Source organism: Coregonus lavaretus, assembly GCF_964263955.1.
Source record: "Coregonus lavaretus genome assembly, chromosome: 18".
NCBI classification, from domain to species: domain Eukaryota; kingdom Metazoa; phylum Chordata; class Actinopteri; order Salmoniformes; family Salmonidae; genus Coregonus; species Coregonus lavaretus.
In genome coordinates this window covers 10,799,040-10,827,014 of record NC_140005.1, presented here as the reverse complement: position 1 = coordinate 10,827,014, position 27,975 = coordinate 10,799,040, and the positions used below count along the sequence as shown (strand labels likewise).

General features: G+C 44.3%; 1 protein-coding gene across 9 annotated transcripts; it reads left to right on the top strand.

Moving 5' to 3' along the window:
- Positions 1 to 2,179: 2,179 nt before the first annotated feature.
- On the top strand, positions 2,180 to 27,726 carry LOC311145765 (tonsoku-like protein). 9 transcript variants are annotated; one of them, XM_084182066.1, is made up of 8 exons: positions 2,180 to 2,265; positions 6,147 to 6,264; positions 7,713 to 7,949; positions 8,208 to 8,507; positions 8,913 to 9,007; positions 25,952 to 26,019; positions 26,187 to 26,305; positions 26,386 to 27,726. In XM_084182066.1, exons 4-8 carry the CDS (start codon positions 8,504 to 8,506, stop codon positions 26,544 to 26,546), a joined length of 447 nt encoding a protein of 148 aa, XP_084038192.1. In that variant the 5' UTR covers positions 2,180 to 2,265; positions 6,147 to 6,264; positions 7,713 to 7,949; positions 8,208 to 8,503; the 3' UTR covers positions 26,547 to 27,726. The 9 variants fall into 9 exon arrangements, with proteins under 9 accessions (XP_084038192.1, XP_084038193.1, XP_084038191.1 ...); XM_084182067.1 differs by having other exon boundaries at positions 2,264 to 2,307; XM_084182060.1 differs by lacking the exons at positions 2,180 to 2,265; positions 6,147 to 6,264; positions 7,713 to 7,949; positions 8,208 to 8,507 and adding exons at positions 19,827 to 19,882; positions 25,015 to 25,193 and having other exon boundaries at positions 8,919 to 9,021.
- Positions 27,727 to 27,975: the final 249 nt, after the last annotated feature.

Sequence of the window (27,975 nt, the reverse complement as noted above, 5' to 3'; positions counted from 1 at the left end):
AGCTTGTTACCTGTATAAAAGACACCTGTCCACAGAAGCAATCATCAATCAGATTCCAAACTCTCCACCATGGCTAAGACCAAAGAGCTCTCCACTGATGTCAGGGACAAGATTGTAGACCTACACAAGGCTGGAATGGGCTACAAGACCATCGCCAAGCAGCATGGTGAGAAGGTGACAACAGTTGGTGCGATTATTCGCAATGGAAGAAACACAAAATAACTGTCAATCTCCCTCAGCCTGGGGCTCCATGCAAGATCTCACCTCGTGGAGTTGTAATGATCATGAGAACGGTGAGGAATCAGCACAGAACTACACGGGAGGATCTTGTCTATGATCTCAAGGCAGCTGGGACCATAGTCACCAAGAAAACAATTGGTAACACACTACGAAGGACTGAAATACTGCAGCGCCCGCAAGGTCCCCCTGCTCAAGAAAGCACATATACATGCCTGTCTAAATTTTGCCATTGAACATCTTAATGATTCAGAGGAGAACTGAGTGAACTGAGCTCATTGGCATCAACTCAACTCACCGTGTTTGGAGGAGGAGGAATGCTGCCTATGACACCAAGAACACCATCCCCATCGTGAAACATGGAGGTGGAAACATTATGCTTTGGGGGTGTTTTTCTGCTAAGGGGACAGGACAACTTCACCGCATCAAAGGGACGATGGACGGGGCCATGTACCGTCAAATCTTGGGTGAGAACCTCCTTTCCTCAGCCAGGGCATTGAAAATTAGTCATGGATGGGTATTCCAGCATGACAATGATCCAAAACACACGGCCAAGGCAACAAAGGAGTGGCTCAAGAAGAAGCACATTAAGGTCCTGGAGTGGCCTAGCCAGTCTACAGACCTTAATCCCATAGAATATCTGTGGAGGGAGCTGAAGTTTCGAGTTGCCAAACGTCAGTCTCGAAACCTTAATGACTTGGAGAAGATCTGTAAAGAGGAGTGGGATAAAATCCTTCATGAGATGTGTGCAAACCTGGTGGCCAACTACAAGAAACGTCTGACCTCTGTGATTCCCAACAAAGGTTTTGCCACCAAGTACTAAGTCATGTTTTGCAGAGGGGTCAAATACTTATTTCCCTCAATAAAATGCAAATCAATTTATAACATTTTTGACATGCGTTTTTCTGGATTTTTTGGTTGTTATTCTGTCTCTCACGGTTCAAATAAACCTACCATTAAAATTATAGACTGATCATTTCTTTGTCAGTGGGCAAACGTACAAAATCAGCAGGGGATCAAATACTTTTTTCCCCTCACTGTAAATTTATTTTCTGTATTTCACCCCCTTTTTCTACCCAATTTCAATCTTATCTCATCGCTGCAACTCCCCAACGGGCTCGGGAGGCAAAGGTCAAGTCATGCATCCTCCAAAACATGACCCGCGATACCGCGCTTCTTAACACCCGCCCACCAGCCACACCAATGTGTCGGAGGAAACACTGTTCACCTGACGACTGAGGTCAGCCTGCAGGCACCTGGCTTACCACAAGGAGTCGCTAGAGTGCAATGAGCCAAGTAAAGCACCCCCGGCCAAACCCTTACGAAGCTGGACCAATTATGCGCTGCCCTATGGGACTCCCAATCACGGCCGGTTGTGATACAGCCCAGGATCAAACCAGGGTCTGTAGTGACGCCTCTAGCACTGCGATGCAGTGCCTTAGACCGCTGTGCCAATCGGGAGACCCTAATAAATTAATAAAATTACGTCAGGAAAAGATGCCTTATCACCCGTTCTGGAAAATATGTATTTTAAACATATGGAAAATAGCTTTTCACCTTTCATTCAGAACCTAAATGGAACCTAACTTCAACATCTGGAAAATATGTATTTTAGACTGGGACTATTCTAGTTTAGCTGGGGGCACCATTTTCTGGTCTCGCATATGGCGGCAGAAAGGCAAGGACAGGCCATGGTGGGACATACAGACTAACAACATGAAACATGGAAAAGTAGATACAACTGAGTGATTATATTTATTAAGCTTTGAACCATTGTTTTCACACCAAATAAATTATTATTATATTATAAATTATGACACTTCCTGAATGTGGTGTCCTTGTAGAAAGGGGTTGTTTTATTTAACGGAGAATTACAACAAACTAACAGGGTGACGTTTATTTGTTTTAAAGGGACAGCAAACTAAGAATGACCCGGCAGCTTCTGGTTGGTTGAAGAGGAAGGGAGCGAGCGAGAGTTGCCTGCCTGCCATGAGTTGAACCCCATCTGACGCAGACGTTCCAACTTAGGTGAGATTTACTAAAAAGGCTACAAAACAAGACACAGATAAGGCATGTGATAATTACCTTGTTTGTGTGGGAGGTCGTCTGCTGGGTTAATTCCATTATCTGTCTGATAATTATGTGCACTTCGCGAACGATTCGTTATTTTTGAACGACGCTTTTTAGTGACTCGACAGTCATGATTCGTTTTTCTGAGTGACTCGTTCATTTTAATCGTTCGTTTGTCCTGTTGGGGCTTAATGCACGCTCTTCCGACTCAGCGGCTCCAGAGACGTGGTCCGACAACCAACTGTCTATCATATGCGCGCAGGAAAATAGATAATGAGCATAGAGAAGAAAAAAACATGTTTAGAACTGACAATTGATCGCATGGTGCAAGAATGACTGCAATTAATTGATTGTTTAACGTTATGATGGACACAACAGCTTTGTAGAACCAAAACAAACACCACCTCTGCCATAGTTGCAGCATGTAGGGGTGCTGACTGAGGGTGCTGCAGCTACCAGAAAAATCTGAAAAAATAATAATATACCGAACCAAAATATAAACGCAACAATTAAAAAAGTTTTACTGAGTTAGTTCATAGTAGGAAATCAGTCAATTGAAAAATTATTTAGGCCCTAATCAATGGATTTCAGATGACTGGGCAGGGGTGCTGCCATGGGTGGGCCTGAGAGGGCATAGGCACAGCCACTGAGGAGCCAGGCCCAGCCAATCAGAATACGTTTTTCCACACAAATAGGCTTTATTACAAAAATAAATCCTCATCAGCTGTCCGCGTGGCTGGTCTCAGACGATCCCGCAGGTGAAGAAGCTGGATGTGGAGGTCCTGGGCTGGCATGGATACACATGGTTTGTGGTTGTGAGGCCGGTTGGACGCACTGCTAAATTCTCTAAAACAATATTAGAGGAGCCTTATGGTAGGGAAAGGAACATTACATTCGCTGGCAACAGCTCTGGTGGATGTTCCTGCAGTCAGCACATTTTATAGTAGCTGTTTGCCCCCAGCACGAGGTGCACCTGTATAATGATCATGCTTTTTAATCAGCTTCATGATATGCCACAACTGTTAGAAAGTTGGATTATATTGGCAAAGGAGAAATGCTCTCTAACAGGGATGTGAACAAATTTGTACAAAACATTTTAGAGAAATAAGCTTTTTGTGCGAATGGAAAATGTCTGGGATCTTTTATTTCAGCTCATGAAACATGTGACAAACACTTTACATGTTGCATTTATATTTTTGTTCAGTATAGATTTAAATTTTTTCACAATAGTAGTTGGGCGGCAGATAGCCTAGCGGTTAAGAGCATTGGGTCGGTAACCGAAAGGTCGCTGGTTCGAATTCCCAAGCTGACTAGGTGAAATCTGTTAATGTGCCTTTGAGCAAGGTACTTAACCATAATTGCGCTTGTAAGTTGCTTTGGGTAAGATATGACTCAAAGGTAGTGTACTAGACCTGTATTAGCGGACTGATGTAGCGTGGGCAATCAGCATTGTGTGTGTTCCTCCTGTGTGCTCTGGGCATTGCTGACTCAAATGAACGAAATGGGTTGAAAGATTCGTTCTCTTGACTGAACAAGTCGAAAAGATCAGAGTTGGTAAACAGAGCCAAACTTCCCATCACTAGTAACCAAACTGAAAGCCACGCCGGTTGCCGCCGTTTGTTTACAGCGGGGCCAGTCTGAGCCAATTCACAGAAGTCGGGGGGGGGGGGGGAGTGTGGTTCACATCGACAGATTTTTCACTTTGCTGGCTGGGGTATTCGAACCAGTGACCTTTCGGTTACTGGTTAAACGCGCTAACCGCTAGGCTATCTGCCGCACTACATATTCTACCAGTCAAAAGTTAGGACATTCAAGGATTTCTTTATTTTTACTATTTTCTACATTGTAGAATAAAAGTGAAGACCTCAAAACTATGAAATTACACATGGAATCATGTAACAAAAAAAAGTGTTAAACAAATCAAAATATATTTGAGATTCTTCAAAGTAGCCACCCTTTGCCTTGCTGACAGCTTTGCACGCTTTAGCATTCTCTCAACCAGCTTCCTGAGGTAGTCACCTGAGGAAACACTGTTCACCTGACGACTGAGGTCAGCCTGCAGGCACCTGGCCTGCCACCTGGTTACCCCCTTCTGATAACCAGGTGGCGAATCGCATCTCTGCATGTCTGGCAGACATATCAGTATGGATGACGGATCACCACCTCAAGCTGAACCTCGGCAAGACGGAGCTGCTCTTCATCCCGGGGAAGGACTGCCCGTTCCATGATCTCGCCATCACGGTTGACAACTCCGTTGTGTCCTCCTCCCAGAGTGCGAAGAGCCTTGGCGTGACCCTGGACAACACCCTGTCGTTCTCCGCTAACATCAAGGCGGTGACCCGATCCTGTAGGTTCATGCTCTACAACATTCGGAGAGTACGACCCTGCCTTACACAGGAAGCGGCACAGGTCCTAATCCAGGCACTTGTCATCTCCCGTCTGGATTACTGCAACTCGCTGTTGGCTGGGCTCCCTGCCTGTGCCATTAAACCCCTACAACTCATCCAGAATGCCGCAGCCCGTCTGGTGTTCAACCTTCCCAAGTTCTCTCACGTCACCCCGCTCCTCCGCACACTCCACTGGCTTCCAGTTGAAGCTCGCATCTGCTACAAGACCATGGTGCTTGCCTACGGAGCTGTGAGGGGAACGGCACCTCCGTACCTTCAGGCTCTGATCAGTCCCTACACCCAAACGAGGGCACTGCGTTCATCCACCTCTGGCCTGCTGGCTCCCCTACCTCTGCGGAAGCATAGTTCCCGCTCAGCCAAGTCAAAACTGTTCGCTGCTCTGGCACCCCAATGGTGGCACCCCAGCTCCAAAATGCAGGCGTTTCAGCCTAGCTCAGTGCTTTCTGTGGTGGTGGGGCAGCCAGCGGAAAATACGGAGCGTAGGGGTTGGTAATGTTCTCTAGTTGTGCTGTGATTGGCTCAGTGTTCTGTCACTCATGGGGACACTACATCACTGGAAAGTCTAAGGGTAAAGCTCGAAAATTGAAGCCCCTTGGGTGCTGCCATAGAGTTACAATAGAAGTGCCCATCCAAGAAGGCTCAAGGTCATTGGCCAAAGATAAAATGACGTCAAATCACGTTATATCTACAGTAGCTTTGATTTGGACTGATCATGTCAACATCATACTTTCAAAACCTTAGCAAGGAGTCATCATCATGAATCCAGTCAAATCTACTGGCAAATCATTTTTAATCATTGTCATATGAAGAGAAATTATAGATAAAACGTATCGGTGCTCATCGGTCATTGGACATAAACATTACACAACAGGTTGGAAATTGTAAAATTCAACAATGAGTGGTTTGGAAGGAATCTAACTGCGAGCATTGCAAAGCAATCACTAGCCTGCTATTCAGTGGCGTGGGTGTGTGGTCCCAAGTCTGGGATTAAGGGTCTCTTTTCCAAGTTTAAAATTATAAACATTCAACATTGGCCATGCTGTCAATGAAGCATGATTTGTGCCGCGCTCAAAACAACTGTTAACTCGGAATTTCAGGGAGTTCAAGACAACTGGTCCTCTGTAGCTCAGCTGGTAGAGCACGGCGCTTGAAACGCCAAGGTAGTGGGTTCGATCCCCGGGACCACCCATACACAAAAATGTATGCACGCATGACTGTAAGTCGCTTTGGATAAAAGCGTCTGCTAAATGGCATATTATTATTATTATTATTAACTGGGAACTCTGGGGGGGGAAAAACAAGCTCAGACTGGGAAAATACGTTTTGAACGGTCATCCAACTGGGAATTGTAAATCCAGAACTCGGCCTTCTTTCTAGAGCTACGACCTGAAGATCACTGACGTCATCATGATTCGACCTTGTTTTTTTCAGAGTTCCCAGTTGTCTTGAAAGCACCATAAATCCAGAGAATGCCAGACTTTGATGCCAAAGTTTGTCCACAAAGGACCGCCACGCCACCTTCCTGTTGAAGTGAGCACAGCACAACAAGGTGAGTCCAAAAATGATGTAATATGTCAGGGAGCTATGTATACTGTAGCTAAGAAAGTAATCCTAAGTGTATGTTTTGTAGTAAGCTGTTAGTAGCCCATGTGCCTCACCCTAATAATTTGGTCTATTTTCCCGTATTAATTTTGCCTACTGTTCTGACTTGGTGGTGCACATGTAGCCTATAACCTGTTTTAGAGAAATGTAGTCATAAACTATTGTAAGAGCTTTCATTGTCTGCTTATATGCCCCCTTTATTTGTCCTACGGTTCTGACTTGTGTACAGGGAGAACACTAAGAATGGCCCATGTTCTGAATTCTGTCGCTGTACATTTCACGAGTGCTGAACAAATAGTTATATTGACTACGTCCGTCCTAGCTCGCTCATTAATGTCTTAATCGAAATTACGGATTGCCTCTTATCCGCTTGTCGTCCCCTTACGCCACATCTCAATTGTCAGTAGAAACCACATTTGTTTAAGCAAGTCAGCCATATCTGCTATGTTTTTTTTAAAGGCAGTAAATGAGGCTGAATGAACTGTTTCTCTACCAGACAAGGCTCCGCTGATAGCCAGGTGTAGCAGTGGTAAGGTGTTGGGACAGCTTTATGTAGGCCCTAACAGTTTGTGGGCACAGTTTGTCACCATTATAGTACAATTAATGTATTGTTTAGTGTTGTGTAGTGGCTTTGCTGGCATGCATCCCCAACATTGTTTTGTTTGTTTGCCCCACCAAGATTGACATGCTAAAATCGCCACTGAGTGTTTGTAGCTTCGGATATGTGCCCATTCTCACTGGTTGTGAATAGGGGGTTTCAGCACGTGCTCAAGCCACGTTACGAACTTCCCTCTCTCACCCATTTCAGCAAACAGGTAGTTAGTACCTGCGCTATATAAGCAAGCCATAGCTGGAGTTATCAATGAATTGGCCAATGCACCCTGTGTTGCGCTTACTACAGATGGATGGACCTCCATTGCTACAGAGAGCTACTTAATTAACATACTTCTGCTCAGTGTAGGCCTACAACAGAAGAAGACTAGGACAGTGAAGAGTGGTGTGTATATAATGAAACTGGGTGGAATATATGAGGTCTGTATATCAGGTTTGGGGTCAAATCCATTTAAATTCCAGTCAATTCAGAAAGTAAACCAAATTCTCCACATTGAAAAGCATTGAAGAGAATTGGAATTGGAATTTCAGTGTACTTCCTGAATTGACTGAAATTAAAATGGAATTAACCTCAACCCTGCTGAATTTTCAATGTGTCATTTAGTTTTACTGATGTTGATACCTAGTACATGTGGATTCATCATCTCACTCACACACCGTTTGTGAGGCCTTTAATCAGCTTACTTTCCAGAAAATAATGCATCTCCCACAAAATGCCTGTTGCTGTAAGGATGTCAACTATTCCACCGTGAAGTTAATTTTTCTACACTCTCTGTTCTACAGTCCCTGCTGCTCCCGTGCCCTTCGACGCTCTTCAGGAAAGTCAGCTCTTTGATACAGAGAACTCCGAGCCTCTGATCCCCATCGGAGGGCGCTATTTATCCACCAACGGCCAGCCCAGAACCAGGAGCCCCCAGGAGATTGCAGTACCACCGAACCCCACACGGAGGCACTAATGGCACAGCGCAGCCCCCACAACGCCACAGACACAGAGGGACAGAGGCCTCCATCATCTTTGGGGTACTAGATTAATTACAGCATAGGGAATGAGATGAATATAATTGGTTTAAAATCAAACCAATTCTCAATGACCCAACACTTTCAGACTGTAATAGAATCTGTCAGTATGTACTAAGACAAGCGCAGCAGGTCTGGAGGTATTTTATTCCTTGTTGAAGTCATCAAGAGTCACTTGTTGTGAGGCAGTTTTAGAAGTGAGGCACTGTACCTATTGACAAATAATCTGTCTGTCTCTTTCTGTCTGTTTGTCTTCCTCAGGATGAAAGCAGCTCCTCTGACCACAGTGACTTGGAAAGCTCCGTCAGCCCTCTGCGGGCTGTCTGCCTACGCCTACGTTTCCCAGCAGCCCTCACTCCACAGGAAGTGCCCCCAGTCAGGAAACAAGCTCTTCTGTTCTTGAAGCGAGATAAGCTGCAGCCCTCTCTGTCTTCGGGAAGAAGGAGTACAACAGTGCCAATACCCGCCTCCCAGAACCAGTTCCGGTGTTGTCCAATAGCAGGCCAGCGCTTGTTCCTGAGGATGAATATCTGATAGACGATTGACTGGAGGATGATATGGGTGAGTGGGGGAGGAGCAGGATGGAAGGCGGGATTTGAGAACGATGTAATCAGGGGCCAGGAGTCAGAACCGTCACTCAACCAAGACTGAGATGGCTAGCAGAGGTGTGTAGCAGCTGCACTGATGACACACACATACAACCATCCCTGTAATTCCCTGTAGGACCCAAATGGAAGCTAACAACAGAAGGAGCCCAAGCAGATCCACCCTTTCATTTCCTTCTTTCTTTCTCTCATATAATTTTGCTGAGTGACTTAAGTTCCTGTTTTGCTTGCCATGTACTGTCCTTGGGTGTCTTGAATGGTACTTGAAAATGAATCACTAATGTTTAATGTTATATGAACTATAAGGAGCATTAGTAGCTAGTGGAACCAAATCCTGTGTTTTTTCTCTCTCGTTCTGCAGTGTCGTCATCTACCATTAGGGGTTTCTCACTGAGGAAGACCGACAACGACCCCCGATCTTCCACGCCGCCCCAGAACCACCACAGCACTCAGCAGGTCAGAGAGATCAAGTGAGAGCTGACCTGGGTTCAAATAGTATTTCAAATTTGAACATTTGCTTTAGCCTGCCTGCAGTGCCAGGTGTGCAGGGTTTGGATACTATGAAGCCGTTTTTATCTCCATATCAAACCATTTCTGGGTAACAATTACCTGTCATTGTTTTAAATTAAAATGTTCAAAAATAAATAAAAATAGCTTCTTAGCAAAGAGCAATTTCTCAAGCAATAATTGGTATAGGACTGTCTGGGAGTGGTCTGAGTGAGGAGGGGAAAATGTAAGACTAGCTGTTATTGGCCGAGATGTTTGGAACTCTCTTTCTTATTGGTGTATTAACTAATTTACCGCCTGGTGACGTCACCATCCAGGCCAAAACTCCATCCCACCAAGATAGCTTGATATTTCAGGCAGTCTTTTTTCAAACTGCTCTTACTCTAAAAGGGCGTTTATAATAATTTTCACAATTTCACTGGGCATCAAACTAATCCCTATCAAAATCTATCTGTTTAAGCTAGAGATATTTTTTTTGTATAGGCTGGGTCTCAATCCACTGCATCCGCCTGTCGGTCTTCCGCATCTGTGGTGGAAAGTGGCAGAGCTACAGCGCTGTTTGTCAGACCAGGAGATGTCCTGAAAATTGAACTTGTCACGAAAACGTCTGTAGCGTCCGAACGGTTTGGCCTACTAACTAATATACCACTATGGAAAGATGAGACTGGCACGAACATGATGGTGTTCTCCGTTTTGGTCTACGACCCCCCACTAGCCCCGACGGACTCTTCTGAAGTAGGTACCGTCGATGTGCCAACTTTTGTCTGTAGCATCCGAACCGTTTGGGCTACAAACTAATATGACTTTAATCACGAATATTATGATTTATTGGAACTAGTGGATACATGGAGGCTCAAATATCCGGACCTAGTGAGATATACATGGCGGAGTCTCAATCAAGCTAGTCATCTTGAGTACTTTCATATTTCATTCTCGTTGGCACCAAAGGTTAAAAACGTGTTGATAGGGAACAGAATGTGGTCGGACCATCAAATAATAGGCATATACATTACTCTTACATAATTTCCACGAAGGTGAGGATATTGGACATGTTCTAACATAACACAGGTATAGCAGATCCCCTTATTGTATGGGACACTATTAAATGTGCATTTAGAGGCCATGCCATGTAATACTCATCTTTAAAACAAAAGCAATTCGTGACCGACCGTCTTGATTCTGTCTTATGTAGCAAAATTTGAAAGTGTGTTTTTATATTGGATAAAAGTAGAGACTCAGAGCTAGAAAATGGTACATCATACACTACAGTTGAGGAACAATGGGGAAATTATTTTGTCATTCCACTTTTAAGAAAATGGCCCTTGAATGTTTTGGTACACCTACTGGAGAGCTCTTCTTTGTCTACACCCATTCAGCATTGTTCACACCCTCTTAAGCCTTAGCCCCACCCATCTCTTTAAGGATTCACATGTGAGGCCATGTACTAAACAACCAAAGATTTCAAAACTAAAGGTTGGTTTATACTACGTGTATCGACAGTTGTCTCAGTGACATCATAAACATTCTATTGTCGTCCGATATCAAACTTGTTGTTGTAGTTATGAAAAAGTATAAACACAAAAACTACAGGCTCCATGACATCAGCAGCCTGGTGGTCCAAAATAGCCTAACGGGTGTATTTTAACACCAATAAACCCACCTGTTTAAAAATGAATTTAGTATATTTCAATCTAGCAAACCAGGCAACTAGTATCAACTTTCTAAACAATGTTTTGGTTCATTTCTAGCTTGTTAGCTAGCTAGCTAATGTTAAGTTAGCTGGCCATCCAGTTCAAATAATTACCATATCATATACACTACCTGTCAAAAGTTTTAGAACACTTGCTCATTCAAGATTTATTTTATTTTATTTGTACTATTATTTACATTGTAGAATAATAGTGAAGACATCAAAACTATGAAATAACACATGAAGTCATGTAGAAATCAAAAAAGTGTTAAACAAATCCAAATATTTTCTATTTTAGATTCTTCAAAGTAGCCACCCTTTGCCTTGATGACAGCTTTGCACACTCTTGGCATTCTCTCAACCAGCTTCATGAGGTAGTCACCTGCAATGCATTTCAATTAACAGGTGTGCCTTCTTAAAAGTTAATTTGTGGAATTTCTTTCCTTCTTTATGCGTTTGGATGGAATATGGGGGAAAATGCACCAAATTATTTTTTAATCTTCAACATAGGAATGCTACAAAAAATAATTTACTGAAACTGGTTACAAATGATGGAGTCACCCATGATTCACCAAATGATATTTTGAAGGAGGAAACAAAGTACTTTAAGCATATGTTTTCATTTCAGTCGCCTCCATCTCCTGTAACTGAAACAAATTGTAGATCTTTTCTTTCTATTGATAATGTACAATTAACAGCCATACAGAAATACTTGTGAAGGTGAAATTACTGAGGAGGAACTTCTGGATGCAATTAAATACTTTTAAGTCTGGGAAAACTCCAGGGTTGGATGGCATACCAGTCGAGGTATACCAAAACTTTTTTGATATACTCAAAGGACCGTTATTAGCATGTTTTAACCACTCCTATGTAAATGGTAGATTATCAGACACTCAAGAAGACCGTCTGATTTCATTATTACTGAAACAGGATACAAGTGGAAAATATAAAGATCCAGTCCATAAAAAAAATTGGAGGCCCCTTATACTTCAGTGTTGTGATGCAAAAAGTCTAGCAAAATGTATAGCGCATAGAATTAAAAAGGTATTGTCGGACATTATTCATTCTAATCAGACAGGTTTTTTACATGGAAGATACATTGGAGATAATATAAGGCAAGTACTGGAAACAATAGAACACTGTGAAAAATCTGGGAAACCAGGCCTGCTATTCATAGCAGACTTCGAAAAGGCATTTGATAAAGTACGACTGGGTTTATATATACAGTGGGGGAAAAAAGTATTTAGTCAGCCACCAATTGTGCAAGTTCTCCCACTTAAAAAGATGAGAGAGGCCTGTAATTTTCATCATAGGTACACGTCAACTATGACAGACAAAATGAGAAAAATAATTCCAGAAAATCACATTGTAGGATTTTTTATGATTTTATTTGCAAATTATGGTGGAAAATAAGTATTTGGTCAATAACAAAAGTTTCTCAATACTTTGTTATATACCCTTTGTTGGCAATGACACAGGTCAAACGTTTTCTGTAAGTCTTCACAAGGTTTTCACACACTGTTGCTGGTATTTTGGCCCATTCCTCCATGCAGATCTCCTCTAGAGCAATGATGTTTTGGGGCTGTCGCTGGGCAACACAGACTTTCAACTCCCTCCAAAGATTTTCTATGGGGTTGAGATCTGGAGACTGGCTAGGCCACTCCAGGACCTTGAAATGCTTCTTACGAAGCCACTCCTTCGTTGCCCGGGCGGTGTGTTTGGGATCATTGTCATGCTGAAAGACCCAGCCACGTTTCATCTTCAATGCCCTTGCTGATGGAAGGAGGTTTTCACTCAAAATCTCACGATACATGGCCCCATTCATTCTTTCCTGTACACGGATCAGTCGTCCTGGTCCCTTTGCAGAAAAACAGCCCCAAAGCATGATGTTTCCACCCCCATGCTTCACAGTAGGTATGGTGTTCTTTGGATGCAACTCTGCATTCTTTGTCCTCCAAACACGACGAGTTGAGTTTATACCAAAAAGTTCTATTTTGGTTTCATCTGACCATATGACATTCTCCCAATCCTCTTCTGGATCATCCAAATGCACTCTAGCAAACTTCAGACGGGCCTGGACATGTACTGGCTTAAGCAGGGGGACACGTCTGGCACTGCAGGTTTTGAGTCCCTGGTGGCGTAGTGTGTTACTGATGGTAGGCTTTGTTACTTTGGTCCCAGCTCTCTGCAGGTCATTCACTAGGTCCCCCCATGTGGTTCTGGGATTTTTGCTCACCGTTCTTGTGATCATTTTGACCCCACGGGGTGAGATCTTGCGTGGAGCCCCAGATCGAGGGAGATTATCAGTGGTCTTGTATGTCTTCCATTTCCTAATAATTGCTCCCACAGTTGATTTCTTCAAACCAAGCTGCTTACCTATTGCAGATTCAGTCTTCCCAGCCTGGTGCAGGTCTACAATTTTGTTTCTGGTGTCCTTTGACAGCTCTTTGGTCTTGGCCATAGTGGAGTTTGGAGTGTGACTGTTTGAGGTTTTGGACAGGTGTCTTTTTATACTGATAACAAGTTCAAACAGGTGCCATTAATACAGGTAACGAGTGGAGGACAGAGGAGTCTCTTAAAGAAGAAGTTACAGGTCTGTGAGAGCCAGAAATCTTGCTTGTTTGTAGGTGACCAAATACTTATTTTCCACCATAATTTGCAAATAAATTCATTAAAAATCCTACAATGTGAATTTCTGGAAAATCTTTTCTCAATTTGTCTGTCATAGTTGACGTGTACCTATGATGAAAATTACAGGCCTCTCTCATCTTTTTAAGTGGGAGAACTTGCACAATTGGTGGCTGACTAAATACAGTTTTTCCCCACTGTAGATTGCAAAATAGTTGGGAAGAGATTTTTGACGTACCAATTCCATGGCATAGTGTTTATGAACTGATAACGACGCCGGATTCAAAACTTATAATTTTTCAATGTAAATTATTATATAAAATTCTTGCTACCAATAGAATGTTATTTATATGTGGGATACATTCTTCCCAGCTCTGCAGATTTTGCCTGCGAAAAGACAGAATCATTAGATCATTTGTTTTGGTACTGTCCATATGTAGCTTGTTTTTGGACACAGGTCCAGGAATGGCTAAAGGATTGCAATATTTACCTGGAGCTAACCCTGCAGATAGCACTACTGGGTGATCTGAAAAGTCATAGTCAATTGATCAATAATATAATAATACTTTTAGCAAAAATGTTTATTTTCAATTTACAATCTGTAGAAACAATGAGAATAGACAGGTTCAGAACTTTTGTAAAACATCACAGTACAGTTGAAAAATATATGGCAAATAGAAATCCAATATGGATGATGTTAAGAGATAGATGGGATATGTTGAATGGAGCTGAACGATGGGACTAATAACAACAACTAATAACAACAAGAACTAATGTAAAGCATACTGTGTCCATAATAAGTATATAGGTTAAAGGTCGAGAGCTTTTGTGAAAGAGCAGTTAGAAAAATATGGCATATTGAAGCAAACCAGATGGACATCATGAAAATGATCGGAGGAAGTTCAGTAGTAAAAACAAACAAAATATAATTGTTGTAAAATTTGACTGTGTCCATAAAATGTATATAGTATGTGTAAGCTGGAAGTAGAGGCCTAAGCATTGCTGTTCACTAGTTTACTCCAATTAGGGAAGGGGTGGTGGGGTTGGAAAGTAATAAAGGGAAATATATTTTTTTAAAGGATATGTATATGTATGTATATGTACAGTGGGGAGAACAAGTATTTGATACACTGCCGATTTTGCAGGTTTTCCTACTTACAAAGCATGTAGAGGTCTGTAATTTTTATCATAGGTACACCTAAACTGTGAGAGACGGAATCTAAAACAAAAATCCAGAAAATCACATTGTATGATTTTTAAGTAATTAATTTGCATTTTATTGCATGACATAAGTATTTGATCACCTACCAACCAGTAAGAATTCCGGCTCTCACAGACCTTTTAGTTTTTCTTTAAGAAGCCCTCCTGTTCTCCACTCATTACCTGTATTAACTGCACCTGTTTGAACTCGTTACCTGTATAAAAGACACCTGTCCACACACTCAATCAAACAGACTCCAACCTCTCCACAATGGCCAAGACCAGAGAGCTGTGTAAGGACATCAGGGATAAAATTGTAGACCTGCACAAGGCTGGGATGGGCTACAGGACAATAGGCAAGCAGCATGGTGAGAAGGCAACAACTGTTGGCGCAATTATTAGAAAATGGAAGAAGTTCAAGATGACGTTCAATCACCCTCGGTCTGGGGCTCCATGCAAGATCTCACCTCGTGGGGCATCAATGATCATGAGGAAGGTGAGGGATCAGCCCAGAACTACACGGCAGGACCTGGTCAATGACCTGAAGAGAGCTGGGACCACAGTCTCAAAGATAACCATTAGTAACACACTACGCCGTCATGGATTAAAATCCTGCAGCGCACGCAAGGTCCCCCTGCTCAAGCCAGCGCATGTCCAGGCCCATCTGAAGTTTGCCAATGACCATCTGGATGATCCAGAGGAGGAATAGGAGAAGGTCATGTGGTCTGATGAGACAAAAATATAGCTTTTTGGTCTAAACTCCACTCGCCGTGTTTGGAGGAAGAAGAAGGATGAGTACAACCCCAAGAACACCATCCCAACCGTGAAGCATGGAGGTGGAAACATCATTCTTTGGGGATGCTTTTCTGCAAAGGGGACAGGACGACTGCACCGTATTGAGGGGAGGATGGATGGGGCCATGTATCGCGAGATCTTGGCCAACAACCTCCTTCCCTCAGTAAGAGCATTGAAGATGGGTCGTGGCTGGGTCTTCCAGCATGACAACGACCCGAAACACACAGCCAGGGCAACTAAGGACTGGCTCCGTAAGAAGCATCTCAAGGTCCTGGAGTGGCCTAGCCAGTCTCCAGACCTGAACCCAATAGAACATCTTTGGAGGGAGCTGAAAGTCCGTATTGCCCAGCGACAGCCCCGAAACCTGAAGGATCTGGAGAAGGTCTGTATGGAGGAGTGGGCCAAAATCCCTGCTGCAGTGTGTGCAAACCTGGTCAAGACCTACAGGAAACGTATGATCTCTGTAATTGCAAACAAAGGTTTCTGTACCAAATATTAAGTTCTGCTTTTCTGATGTATCAAATACGTATGTCATGCAATAAAATGCAAATTAATTACTTAAAAATCATACAATGTGATTTTCTGGATTTTGTTTTAGATTCCGTCTCTCACAGTTGAAGTGTACCTATGATAAAAATTACAGACCTCTACATGCTTTGTAAGTAGGAAAACCTGCAAAATCGGCAGTGTATCAAATACTTTTTCTCCCCACTGTGTATATATATATATATATATATATATATATATATATATATATATATATATATATATATATAAGTGAGGGAAAAAAGTATTTGATCCCCTGCTGATTTTGTACATTTGCCCACTGACAAAGAAATGATCAGTCTATCATTTTAATGATAGGTTTATTTAAACAGTGAGAGACAGAATAACAACCAAAAAATCCAGAAAATCGCATGTCAAAAATGTTATAAATTGATTTGCATTTTAATTAGGGAAATAAGTATTTGACCCCTCTGCAAAACATGGCTTAGTACTTGGTGGCAAAACCCTTGTTGGCAATCACAGAGGTCAGACGTTTCTTGTAGTTGGCCACCAGGTTTGCACACATCTCAGGAGGGATTTTGTCCCACTCCTCTTTGCAGATCTTCTCCAAGTCATTAAGGTTTCGAGGCTGACGTTTGGCAACTCGAACCTTCAGCTCCTTCCACAGATTTTCTATGGGATTAAGGTCTGGAGACTGGCTAGGCCACTCCAGGACCTTAATGTGCTTCTTCTTGAGCCACTCCTTTGTTGCCTTGGCCGTGTGTTTTGGGTCATTGTCATGCTGGAATACCCATCCACGACCCATTTTCAATGCCCTGGCTGAGGGAAGAAGGTTCTCACCCAAGATTTGACGGTACATGGCGCCGTCCATCGTCCCTTTGATGCAGTGAAGTTGTCCTGTCCCCTTAGCAGAAAAACACCCCCAAAGCATAATGTTTCCACCTCCATGTTTGATGATGGGGATGATGTTCTTGGGGTCATAGGCAGCATTCCTCCTCCTCCTCCAAACACGTTGAGTTGATGCCAAAGAGCTTGATTTTGGTCTCATCTGACCACAACACTTTCACCCAGTTCTCCTCTGAATCATTCAGATGTTCATTGGCAAACTTCAGACTGGCCTGTATATGTGCTTTCTTGAGCAGGGGGAACTTGCGGGCGCTGCAGGATTTCAGTCCTTCACGGCATAGTGTGTTAAGCTGCCTTGAGATCATTGACAAAATCCTCCCGTGTAGTTCTGGGCTGATTCCTCACTGTTCTCATGATTATTGCAACTCCACAAGGTGAGATCTTTCATGGGCAATTGGAAGTGACGCAGACAATTACATTGATGGAAGTTACAATCTATCTGCAATATTTAAAAAACACACTGACACACCCCGTTACTATAGAAGCCAGGGTGGCTCCCAAGTGGCTGACATCAAATCAAATTTTATTGGCCACATGCGCCGAATACAACAGGTGTAGACATTACAGTGAAATGCTTACTTACAGCCCTTAACCAACAATGCATTTAATTTTTTTTATAAAAAAGTAAAATAAAACAACAAAAAAGTGTTGAGAAAAAAAGAGCACAAGTAAAATAACAGTAGGGAGGCTATATATACAGGGGGGTACCGGTGCAGAGTCAATGTGCGGGGGCACCGGCTAGTTGAGGGAATATGTACATGTGGGTAGAGTTAAAGTGATTATGCATAAATAATTAAGAGAAGCAGCAGTGTAAAAAGATGGGGTGGGGGGGCAGTGCAAATAGTCTGGGTAGCCATGATTAGCTGTTCAGGAGTCTTATGGCTTGGGGGTAGAAGCTGTTGAGAAGTATTTTGGACCTAGACTTGGTACCGCTTGCCGTGCGGTAGCAGAGAGAACAGTCTATGACTAGGGTGGCTGGAGTCTTTGACAATTTTGAGGGCCTTCCTCTGACACCGCCTTGTATAGAGGTCCTGGATGGCAGGAAGCTTGGCCCCAGTGATGTACTGGGCCGTACACACTACCCTCTGTAGTAACTTGCGGTCAGAGGCCGAGCAGTTGCCATACCAGGCGGTGATGCAACCAGTCAGGATGCTCTCGATGGTGCAGCTGTAGAATGTGGCCTTTGTGAATGTTGACCTGCTTAAAAGTCTTACTCACATTGGCTACGGAGAGCGTGATCACATAGTCATCCGGAACAGCTGGTGCTCTCATGCATGCTTCAGTGTTGCTTGCCTCGAAGCGAGTATAGAAGTGGTTTAGCTCGTCTGGAAGGCTTGTGTCACTGGGCAGCTCGCGGCTGTGCTTCCCATTGTAGTCTGTAATAGTTTTCAAGCCTTGCCACATCCGACGAGCATCAGAGCCGGTGTAGTACGATTCAGTCTTAGTCCTGTATTGACTCTTTGTCTGTTTGATGGTTCGTCGGAGGGCATAGCGGGATTTCTTATAAGCGTCTGGGTTAGAGTCCCGCTCCTTGAAAGCGGCAGCTCTACCCTTTAGCTCAGTGCGGATGTTGCCTGTAATCCATGGCTTCTGGTTGGGGTATGTACGTACGGTCACTGTGGGGACGACGTCATCGATGCACATATTGATGAAGCCAGTGACTGATGTGGTGTACTCCTCAATGCTATCTGAAGAAAAACCACTTTAAACATTCACTCTCTTTCACACATGCATGCAGGAAGACACAAATACACTAACCTATGTGGTACTGGGATAAAAAACACGTTATCTTGAACCCTGACCCGCATTCTGATTGCAGGCATTGACAAAGGCATTGGCACAGCCACTATCTGGTGTGGGAACTCAGGTTGAAGGTAAATGTTCCTGAGTTACAGTTTTGACATAAATATTTGCCCATTATTATTTTCAACAATTTTCAAGCTCTGTCAAATTGGTTGTTGATCATTGCTAGACAACCATTTTCAAACTGAACCAGGTTTTCCTCTAGGATTTTGCCTGTGCTTAACTCCATTACGTTTCTTTTTTATCCTGAAAACGATTACAAGCATACCCATAACATGATGCAGTCAACAATATGCACGAAAATATGGAGAGTGGTACTAAGTAATTGTTATATTTTGTTTGCCCCAAAAAACCCACTTTGTATTCAGAACAAAAAGTGAATTGCTTTGTTGATGTTTTCTCCTATCACAGCAATTAAACTCTGCAACTGTTTTAAGGTCACCACTGGGCTCATGGTGAAATCCCTGAGCGGTTTCCTTCCTCTCTGGGAACTGAGATAGGAAGGACGCCTGTATCTTTGTAGTGACTGGTTGTATTGATACACCATCCAAAGTGTAATTAATAACTTCACCATGCTCAAAGGGATATTCAATGTTATTTTTACCCATCTACCAATAGGTGCCCTTCTTTGCATTGGAAAACCTCCCTGGTCTTTGTGGTTGAATCTGTGTTTGAAATTCACTGCTCGACTGAGGGACATTACAAATAACTGTATGTGTGGGATACAGAGATGAGGTAGTCATTCAAAAATCATGTAAAACACTGTTATTGCACACAGAGTTAGTCCATGCAACTTATTATGTGACTTGTTAAGCACATTTTTAAGCCTCAACTTATTTAGGATTGCCATAACAAAGGGGTTGAATACTTATTGACTCAAGACATTTCAGATTTTCATTATGGGGTATTTTGTGTAGGCCAGTGACAAAAAAGTCTCAATTTAATACATTTTCAATTCAGGCTGTAACACAACAGAATGTGGAAAAAGTCAAGGGGTGTGAATACTTTCTGAAGGCACTGTATGATACTGACCTGTAAGTCTGTGGCTGTGCTGTGTCCCTATATGGCCTTGTAGGGGCCCATGATTCAGTGCGCTTTGTTCAGTGATGGTCACAGCACCACCCCCTCTTTCTGCAGTAGCCTGACAGGAAGCAGTGGGTGTGCAGGACAGGCCAGGCTATGTGTTTGTGGTTGGAAAAGGTTCTGACTCTGATGTATGAGGCTGTCTTGTCTCTCCAGCCTAACAACCCGCTGCCTGTAGCAACACCACCTCCTACTGGCCAGCACCTTGGCAGGTAAACATTTACATTACATTTTAGTCATTTAGCAGACGCTCTTATCCAGAGCGACTTACAGGAGCAATTAGGGTTAAGTGCCTTGCTCAAGGGCACATTTACGTCATTTAGCAGACGCTCTTATCCAGAGCGACTCACCAATTGGTGCGTTCACCCTATAGCCAGTGGGATAACCACTTTACAATTTTGGGGGGGGGGGGGGGTAGAAGGATTACTTTATCCTATCCCAGGTATTCCTTAAAGAGGTGGGGTTTCAAATGCCTCCGGAAGGTGGTGAGTGACTCCGCTGTCCTGGCGTCGTGAGGGAGCTTGTTCCACCATTGGGGTGCCAGAGCAGCGAACAGTTTTGACTGGGCTGAGCGGGAACTATGCTTCCGCAGAGGAAGGGGAGCCAGCAGGCCAGAGGTGGATGAACGCAATGCCCTCGTTTGGGTGTAGGGACTGATCAGAGCCCGAAGGTACAGAGGTGCCGTTCCCCTCACTGCTCCATAGGCAAGCACCATGGTCTTGTAGCGGATGCGAGCTTCAACTGGAAGCCAGTGGAGTGTGCGGAGGAGGGGGGTGACGTGAGAGAACTTGGGAAGGTTGAACACCAGACGGGCTGCGGCATTCTGGATGAGTTGTAGGGGTTTAATGGCACAGGCAGGGAGGCCAGCCAACAGCGAGTTGCAGTAGTCCAGACGGGAGATGACAAGTGCCTGGATTAGGACCTGTGCCGCTTCCTGTGTAAGGCAGGGTCGTACTCTCCGAATGTTGTAGAGCATGAACCTGCAGGAGCGGGTCACCGCCTTGATGTTGGCGGAGAACGACAGGGTGTTGTCCAGGGTCACGCCTAGGCTCTTCGCACTCTGGGAGGAGGACACAGCGGAGTTGTCAACCGTGATGGCGAGATCATGGAACGGGCAGTCCTTCCCCGGGAGGAAGAGCAGCTCCGTCTTGCCAGGGTTCAGCTTGAGGTGGTGATCCGTCATCCATACTGATATGTCTGCCAGACATGCAGAGATGCGATTCGCCACCTGGTTATCAGAAGGGGGAAAGGAGAAGATTAGTTGTGTATCGTCAGCGTAGCAATGATAGGAGAGGCCATGTGAGGATATGACAGAGCCAAGTGACTTGGTGTATAGGGAGAAAAGGAGAGGGCCTAGGACTGAGCCCTGGGGGACACCAGTGGTGAGAGCACGTGGTGCGGAGACAGCTTCTCGCCACGCCACTTGGTAGGAGCGACCGGTCAGGTAGGACGCAATCCAGGAGTGAGCCGCGCCGGAGATGCCCAGCTCGGAGAGGGTGGAGAGGAGGATCTGATGGTTCACAGTATCAAAGGCAGCAGACAGGTCTAGAAGGACAAGAGCAGAGGAGAGAGAGTTAGCTTTAGCAGTGCGGAGAGCCTCCGTGACACAGAGAAGAGCAGTCTCAGTTGAATGACCAGTCCTGAAACCTGACTGGTTTGGATCAAGAAGGTCATTCTGAGAGAGATAGCAAGAGAGTTGGCTAAAGACGGCACGCTCAATAGTTTTGGAAAGAAAAGAAAGAAGGGATACTGGTCTGTAGTTGTTGACATCAGTGGGATCGAGTGTTGGTTTCTTGAGAAGGGGAGCAACTCTCGCTCTCTTGAAGACGGAAGGGACATGGCCAGCGGTCAAGGATGAGTTGATCAGCGAGGTGAGGTAGGGGAGAAGGTCACCGGAGATGGTCTGGAGAAGAGAGGAGGGGATGGGGTCAAGCGGGCAGGTTGTTGGGCGGCCTGCAGTCACAAGTCGCAGGATTTTATCTGGAGAGAGAGGGGAGAAAGAAGTCAAAGCATAGGGTAGGGCAGTGTGAGTAGGACCAGCAGTGTCATTAGACTTAACAAACGAGGATCGAATGTCGTCAACCTTCTTTTCAAAGTGGTTGACGAAGTCATCCACAGAGAGAGAGGAGGGGGGGGCGGGGGGGGGAGGATTCAGGAGGGAGGAAAATGTGGCAAAGAGCTTCCTAGGGTTAGAGGCAGATGCTTGGAATTTAGAGTGGTAGAAAGTGGCCTTAGCAGCAGAAACAGATGAAGAAAATGTAGAGAGGAGGGAGTGAAAAGATGCCAGGTCGGCAGGGAGTTTAGTTTTCTTCCATTTCCGCTCCGCTGCCCGGAGCTCTGTTCTGTGAGCTCGCAATGAGTCATCAAGCCACGGAGCTGGAGGGGAGGACCGAGCCGGCCGGGAGGATAGGGGACACAGAGAGTCAAAGGATGCAGAAAGGGAGGAGAGGAGGGTTGAGGAGGCAGAATCAGGAGATTGGAGGGAGAAGGATTGAGCAGAGGGAAGAGATGATAGGATGGAAGAGGAGAGAGTAGTGGGAGAGAGAGAGCGAAGGTTGCGGCGCATTACCATCTGTGTAGGGGCAGAGTGAGTAGTGTGGGAGGAGAGCGAGAGAGAAAAGGAAACAAAGTAGTGGTCGGAGACATGGAGGGGAGTTGCAGTGAGATTAGTAGAAGAGCAGCATCTAGTAAAGATGAGGTCAAGCGTATTGCCTGCCTTGTGAGTAGGGGGGGACGGTGAGAGTGTGAGGTCAAAAGAGGAGAGAAGTGGAAAGAAGGAGGCAGAGAGAAATGAGTCAAATGTGGACATAGGGAGGTTGAAATCCCCCAAAACTGTGAGGGGTGAGCCATCCTCAGGAAAGGAACTTATCAAGGCGTCAAGCTCATTGATGAACTCTCCAAGGGAACCTGGAGGGCGATAGATGACAAGGATATTAAGCTTAAATGGGCTAGTGACTGTGACAGCATGGAATTCAAATGAGGAGATGGACAGATGGGTTAGGGGAAAAATTGAGAATGTCCACTTGGGAGAGATGAGGATTCCTGTGCCACCACCCCTCTGACCAGATGCTCTCGGGGTATGCGAGAACACATGGTCAGATGAGGAGAGAGCAGTAGGAGTAGCAGTGTTTTCAGTGGTAATCCATGTTTCCGTCAGCGCCAGGAAGTCGAGGGACTGGAGATTAGCATAGGCTGGGATGAAGTCAGCTTTGTTGGCAGCAGAACGGCAGTTCCAGAGGCTGCCTGAGACCTGGAACTCCAGGTGTGGGGTGCGTGCAGGGACCACCAGGTTAGAGAGGCAGCAGCCACGCGGTGTGGGGCGTTTGTGTAGCCTGTGCGGAGAGGAGAGAACAGGGATAGGCAGAGGCATAGTTGACAGGCTGCAACAGATGGCTACAATAATGCAGAGGAGATCGGGATGAAATGAACTGAACATCAGGGAAAGGAGAGAGCAGGCCTCCCTCACCAAAAAAATAAATAAATATATAACTCTCCCAACTTCCACCTCAGAAACTATAATTGTTTCACTGAACCACCCGAATAAAACTCTCCCAACTTCCACTTTAGAAATTAGAATTGTTGTAAGCTACAGCAGACTGTTATCAGTAGCTGTAATTAAGTACAGCAGCTACCAACCACCTAACGTTAATGCCTCGGATGAGGTTAGAAAAACAGCTGAATGGTAGCAGCTAGCTGGCTCAATCACAGGTACTCTCAAGCATGAAATAACATTGGAAACAGCTAACCACAGTTGCTAAAAGTTACCGGTAGCTACCCTCTAGCTAGCTAGCTTTGTTGGTCCAGGTAGTGGGTAAGCTAGCCTCGTGCTTCACCTGGGCTCCGCCGAATAAAAATCCTTACCTACAATAATTACCTACAATAATAACCTACAATAACTACCGGAGTAAGCTACCTATAATACCAAACTACAATACCTACCTACAATCTAAATACATGGTTTAAGCTTAACTCAACACCATATAAGAAGCCAAGCTTACCTTTCATAACGCAGCAATGATTAAACGTTGGGTAGCTAGCACAAAGATATTGTATTTAGCTACCACAGCCTGCTGGTAGTGTTGGCTAGCTAGCAATGGCTACTGTGTTGACTTTGTTTGAAAAACGGCGTCGCTGTGAGCGAATGTAGCTGGCTAAAAGGATATTGTTTTTAGTGGCTACCGTTGCTAATAGCAACTCGCCAGCTAATCCTGGAGGTGAGTTAGCGAGCTAGCTTCGTGCTACATCCGGCACCGCCGAATACAAAAGTAACCTACAATAACTACACAACAGCTACCCGCAACAGCCCACGATGCCTACCTATACTACTTAATAATATACAGCCCACGATGCCTACCTATAGTTCCTAACTACAATCTAAATACATAGTTTAAGCCTTACTCGACAAAGCCCAAGCTATGTATAAAGCCAAACTGGCAGACTGCAATCAGTAGCCGAAATTAGGTACAGCAGCTACCGACCACCTAACGTTAATGATAATGAGGTTAGAAAAAAAACAGCTGAAGGTGGCAGCTAGCTGGCTCAATTACAGGTACTCTTAAGCGTGAAATAACATTGGAAACAGCTAACCACCGTTGCTAAAAGTTACCGGTAGCTACCCTCTAGCTAGCTAGCTTTGTTGGTCCAGGTAGTGGGTAAGCTAGCCTCGTGCTTCGCCTGGGCTCCGCCGAATAAAATCCTTACCTACAATAATTACCTACAATAATAACCTACAATAACTACCGGAGTAAGCTACCTATAATACCAAACTACAATACCTACCTACAAACTAAATACATGGTTTAAGCTTAACTCAACACCATAAACGAAGCCAAGCTTACCTCTCCTGCTAGAGAAAACACAACCTCTCCCGTCAGCAACCAAGTGTTAAACAGCAGCACCACCTCCTACTGGCCAGCACCTTGGCAGGTAAACGGCAACACCACCTCCTACTGGCCAGCACCTTGGCAGGTAAACGGCAACACCACCTCCTACTGGCCAGCACCTTGGCAGGTAAACAGCAACACCGCCTCCTACTGACCAGCTCCTTGGCAGGTAAACAGCAGCACCACTTCCTACTGGCCAGCACCCTGGCAGGTAAACAGCAGCACTGCTTCCTACTGGCCAGCACCTTGGCAGGTAAACAGGCTCATGAATACCCTTTTTACACTGATATTACAAATATTATTAGCATTAGATCATTTATATAAATGGTGAAAAGCACAGGAGCCAGAATGGAACCTTGGGGGACACCAATTTTCAACTCTACATGGATACATTGCTATCTGTTTGTGAGGTGGTTCTTGAAATGTGACCTAAGAATCAGAATCATCTCATGGTCCTACAGGCACAGGGCACCTGAAGGCAGTGAATCTGTCCCATAATGCCTTGGGCTCTATGGGCTTTGAGTTGGTCCTGAAGACTCTGCCTCTCCACTGTCTCACACACCTCCTTCTGTCTGCCATCCGCTGTGAACCCGCTGACCACCCTGCTTTAGAACATCTGAGGTCAGTCCTCCTGTCCCAGGTAAACACACACACACACATACACATGCACACACACAAATGCACACACATACACAAAAATTCAAATAAAGTTATTTTATAGATTACTTTGACATTAATTAAGCATTGTTTGTCTAAAGAACTGCACAAACTAATCACAGTATCTATAGTAAGTAGATACTTAGTAGAGGCAATTTGTCCAGGAAGGTACATGATAAAGACTGCAAATACAATAAAAACGCTTTTAACAGAATTTGTTGAAACAATTGGTTGGGTTTCTGTTAATGAAACTCTTGTTTCTCTGTAAATCGCTTATTTTTGGTCTGTTAACCAGTAAACCTAAACCACGGGTTTGAGGCAGGTGCTTTGCAAGCTGTGAAAACATTTCACAGGTTGAAAAGGAATCCACTTATCTGCTCCACAACTTTGCCTCTGGTATTCAAACTAAGAAGCATGTGCTGATATGGTAGTTAGGATACAATGGTAGTATCTTAATTGTATCTTAAAGTGTATACACCATTTGACTTAATTGGGAGCTATGGCAAGATGGTCTTCAATAGAGGAACAAATGTAGTGATGTAAGTAGGATTCATGTTGATTAGTAATGTTTAAGCTGTAGGCCAAGCTGAGAACTCAGCACTGACATTGGGTGATAGACATAGTACTAACTTCCTGGTAAAGGGCATACCATGAGATCTGGGATTTGATTGGTCCCTTGCTGAAAATGGAAAATGAGTCACAGAGAACATGGTTCTGATTGGTCCTTTGTGTGTTCCACAGGATGACTGCTCCCTAACCCACCTGAGTCTGGCGGGAAATGGACGGCAGCGTAGCCACCCTCGCCAGGGGTGTGTTTGTGGTTTCTCTCAATGTATATCACCCTTGTCCTTCTGTATTTAGCTAGTTGAGCTTCCTGGGTCTTTTCCAAGTATCTGCCCTGTACACTACCTCTGGTTCATGTGACCTGACTGTCCAGTACTGAGAAATGTATGTTCTGTGTGTCCTGCTGTCCAAGTGTCTACCTCTGTCCCTCCGTGGTGTCTTTGGACCTGTCAGAGAACCCAGCAGTGACCTCAGTGGGACTCCACAGCCTCCTCTCCACCCAGCGACCTTTGACCTATCTCAACCTCCAAGGTACAGTGGGCCTATAGTAGTCTATTGGTTCTCAGTCTCTCTTAGTCCCTCTAATTTGTTCCCTCTCTCTCTTTCTTCAGGTTGTCAGGCAGCCGGACCCTGGGACAGCTCTAGTTTGGACGGCCTGTCAGAACAGGTCCAGGACCTGTGGCTGTGCTCACAGAAGCTCAACAAACTGGACCGTGAGGAGCTGCAGCAGACCTGGGGCCAGAGGAGGCTCACTAATGCCCCCTCACTGTAAGGAGGACTTGAGTTCTCACACCCTTAAAGACTGAAGACGCTTGGATACCAATGCGTACACTTCAGATTATTTACATTCCTTAGTCCTCAAATTTGAGGCATTTTTTGGTGACACAGGCTGCAGAGGGATCTCGGCACCAATATTTTGTATGCATTATGTAGATATAATTATTACAGTGTATGTGTCTGTATTTGTATTGTGTCTATATGTTTTGTAAGTATTCAATGGAAAACACAAATATTACCATGAACAGAATTATCATTATCTCCGACACAACTCTGGGGTGTGGAGCATCATGAGTCTTGCAAGTGAAACAATTTTCCACCCCAACTTGGTGTGAGTTTCTAAAGACACACAGCTTCACACTGTGGTTTCCTTCGTTGTTAGTTAACCCACTGACTGGCCTTCTTCTCACTGTTTAACATTTCCACAAAGGAGGGGATTGGGTGGGGTTCAAGATACTTTGGGAACGTGCCTAGTCACACATCAGTGTTATCACCTCAGTGTATCACTCAGAGATTGGGACGAGGCGATTTTGGTTAGGATAACTAATTTCATCACCTGTTATTGTAATTTCCAATTCATAAAAAGCAATTACTAAATGTTTTTTGTTAGGGTTGTGGATGGTGCTACTGCCACATGTTAAGTATTTAAGCATAGTGCTGCTAACAACACTATTATGGTTGGGGACATTGAGTTTGAGGCAAGCCAGACTAAGTCATGCATGTGGTTATGCTCTAGTCTAGCTAGAATCCTCTCAGAAGCAGATATATAAACTTACACGACATAAACCTAAGTAGTTCTTATTTGAGTCTCCCCCAAACAGCAACCCTTCCCAGTTGGCGTTTTGTTTTTCTCCAGTAGACCTGTTTATTTTTTTTAGGAACTCAGTCGGGGTCTTACTGTTGAGAGTTAGAAAAGTAGAATACACAAGGTGTATCTTTTGGTGACACAGGCTGCAGAGGGGTCTCTACATGCATTATACTGTGCATTTGGAAAAGTATTCAGACCCCTTGAATTTTCCCACATTTCTTTACGTTACAGCCTTATTCTAAAATTGATTAAATTGTTTTTTCCCCCTCATCAATCTACATACACACAATACCCCATAATGACAAAGCAAAAACAGTTATTTTTTTTGCAAAAGTATTACAAATAAATAACTGAAATATCACAAGTATATCATAAGTATTCAGACCCTTTACTTTGTTGAAGCACCTTTGGCAGCCATTACAGCCTCAAGTCTTCTTGGGTATGACGCTACAAGCTTGGCACACCTGTATTTGGGGAGTTTCTCCCCTTGTTCTCTGCAGATCCTCTCAAGCTCTGTCAGGTTGGATGTGGAGCGTCGCTGCAGAGCTATTTTCAGGTCTCTCCAGAGATCTCTCTGTACTTTACTCCGTTCATCTTTCCCTCAAACCTGATTAGT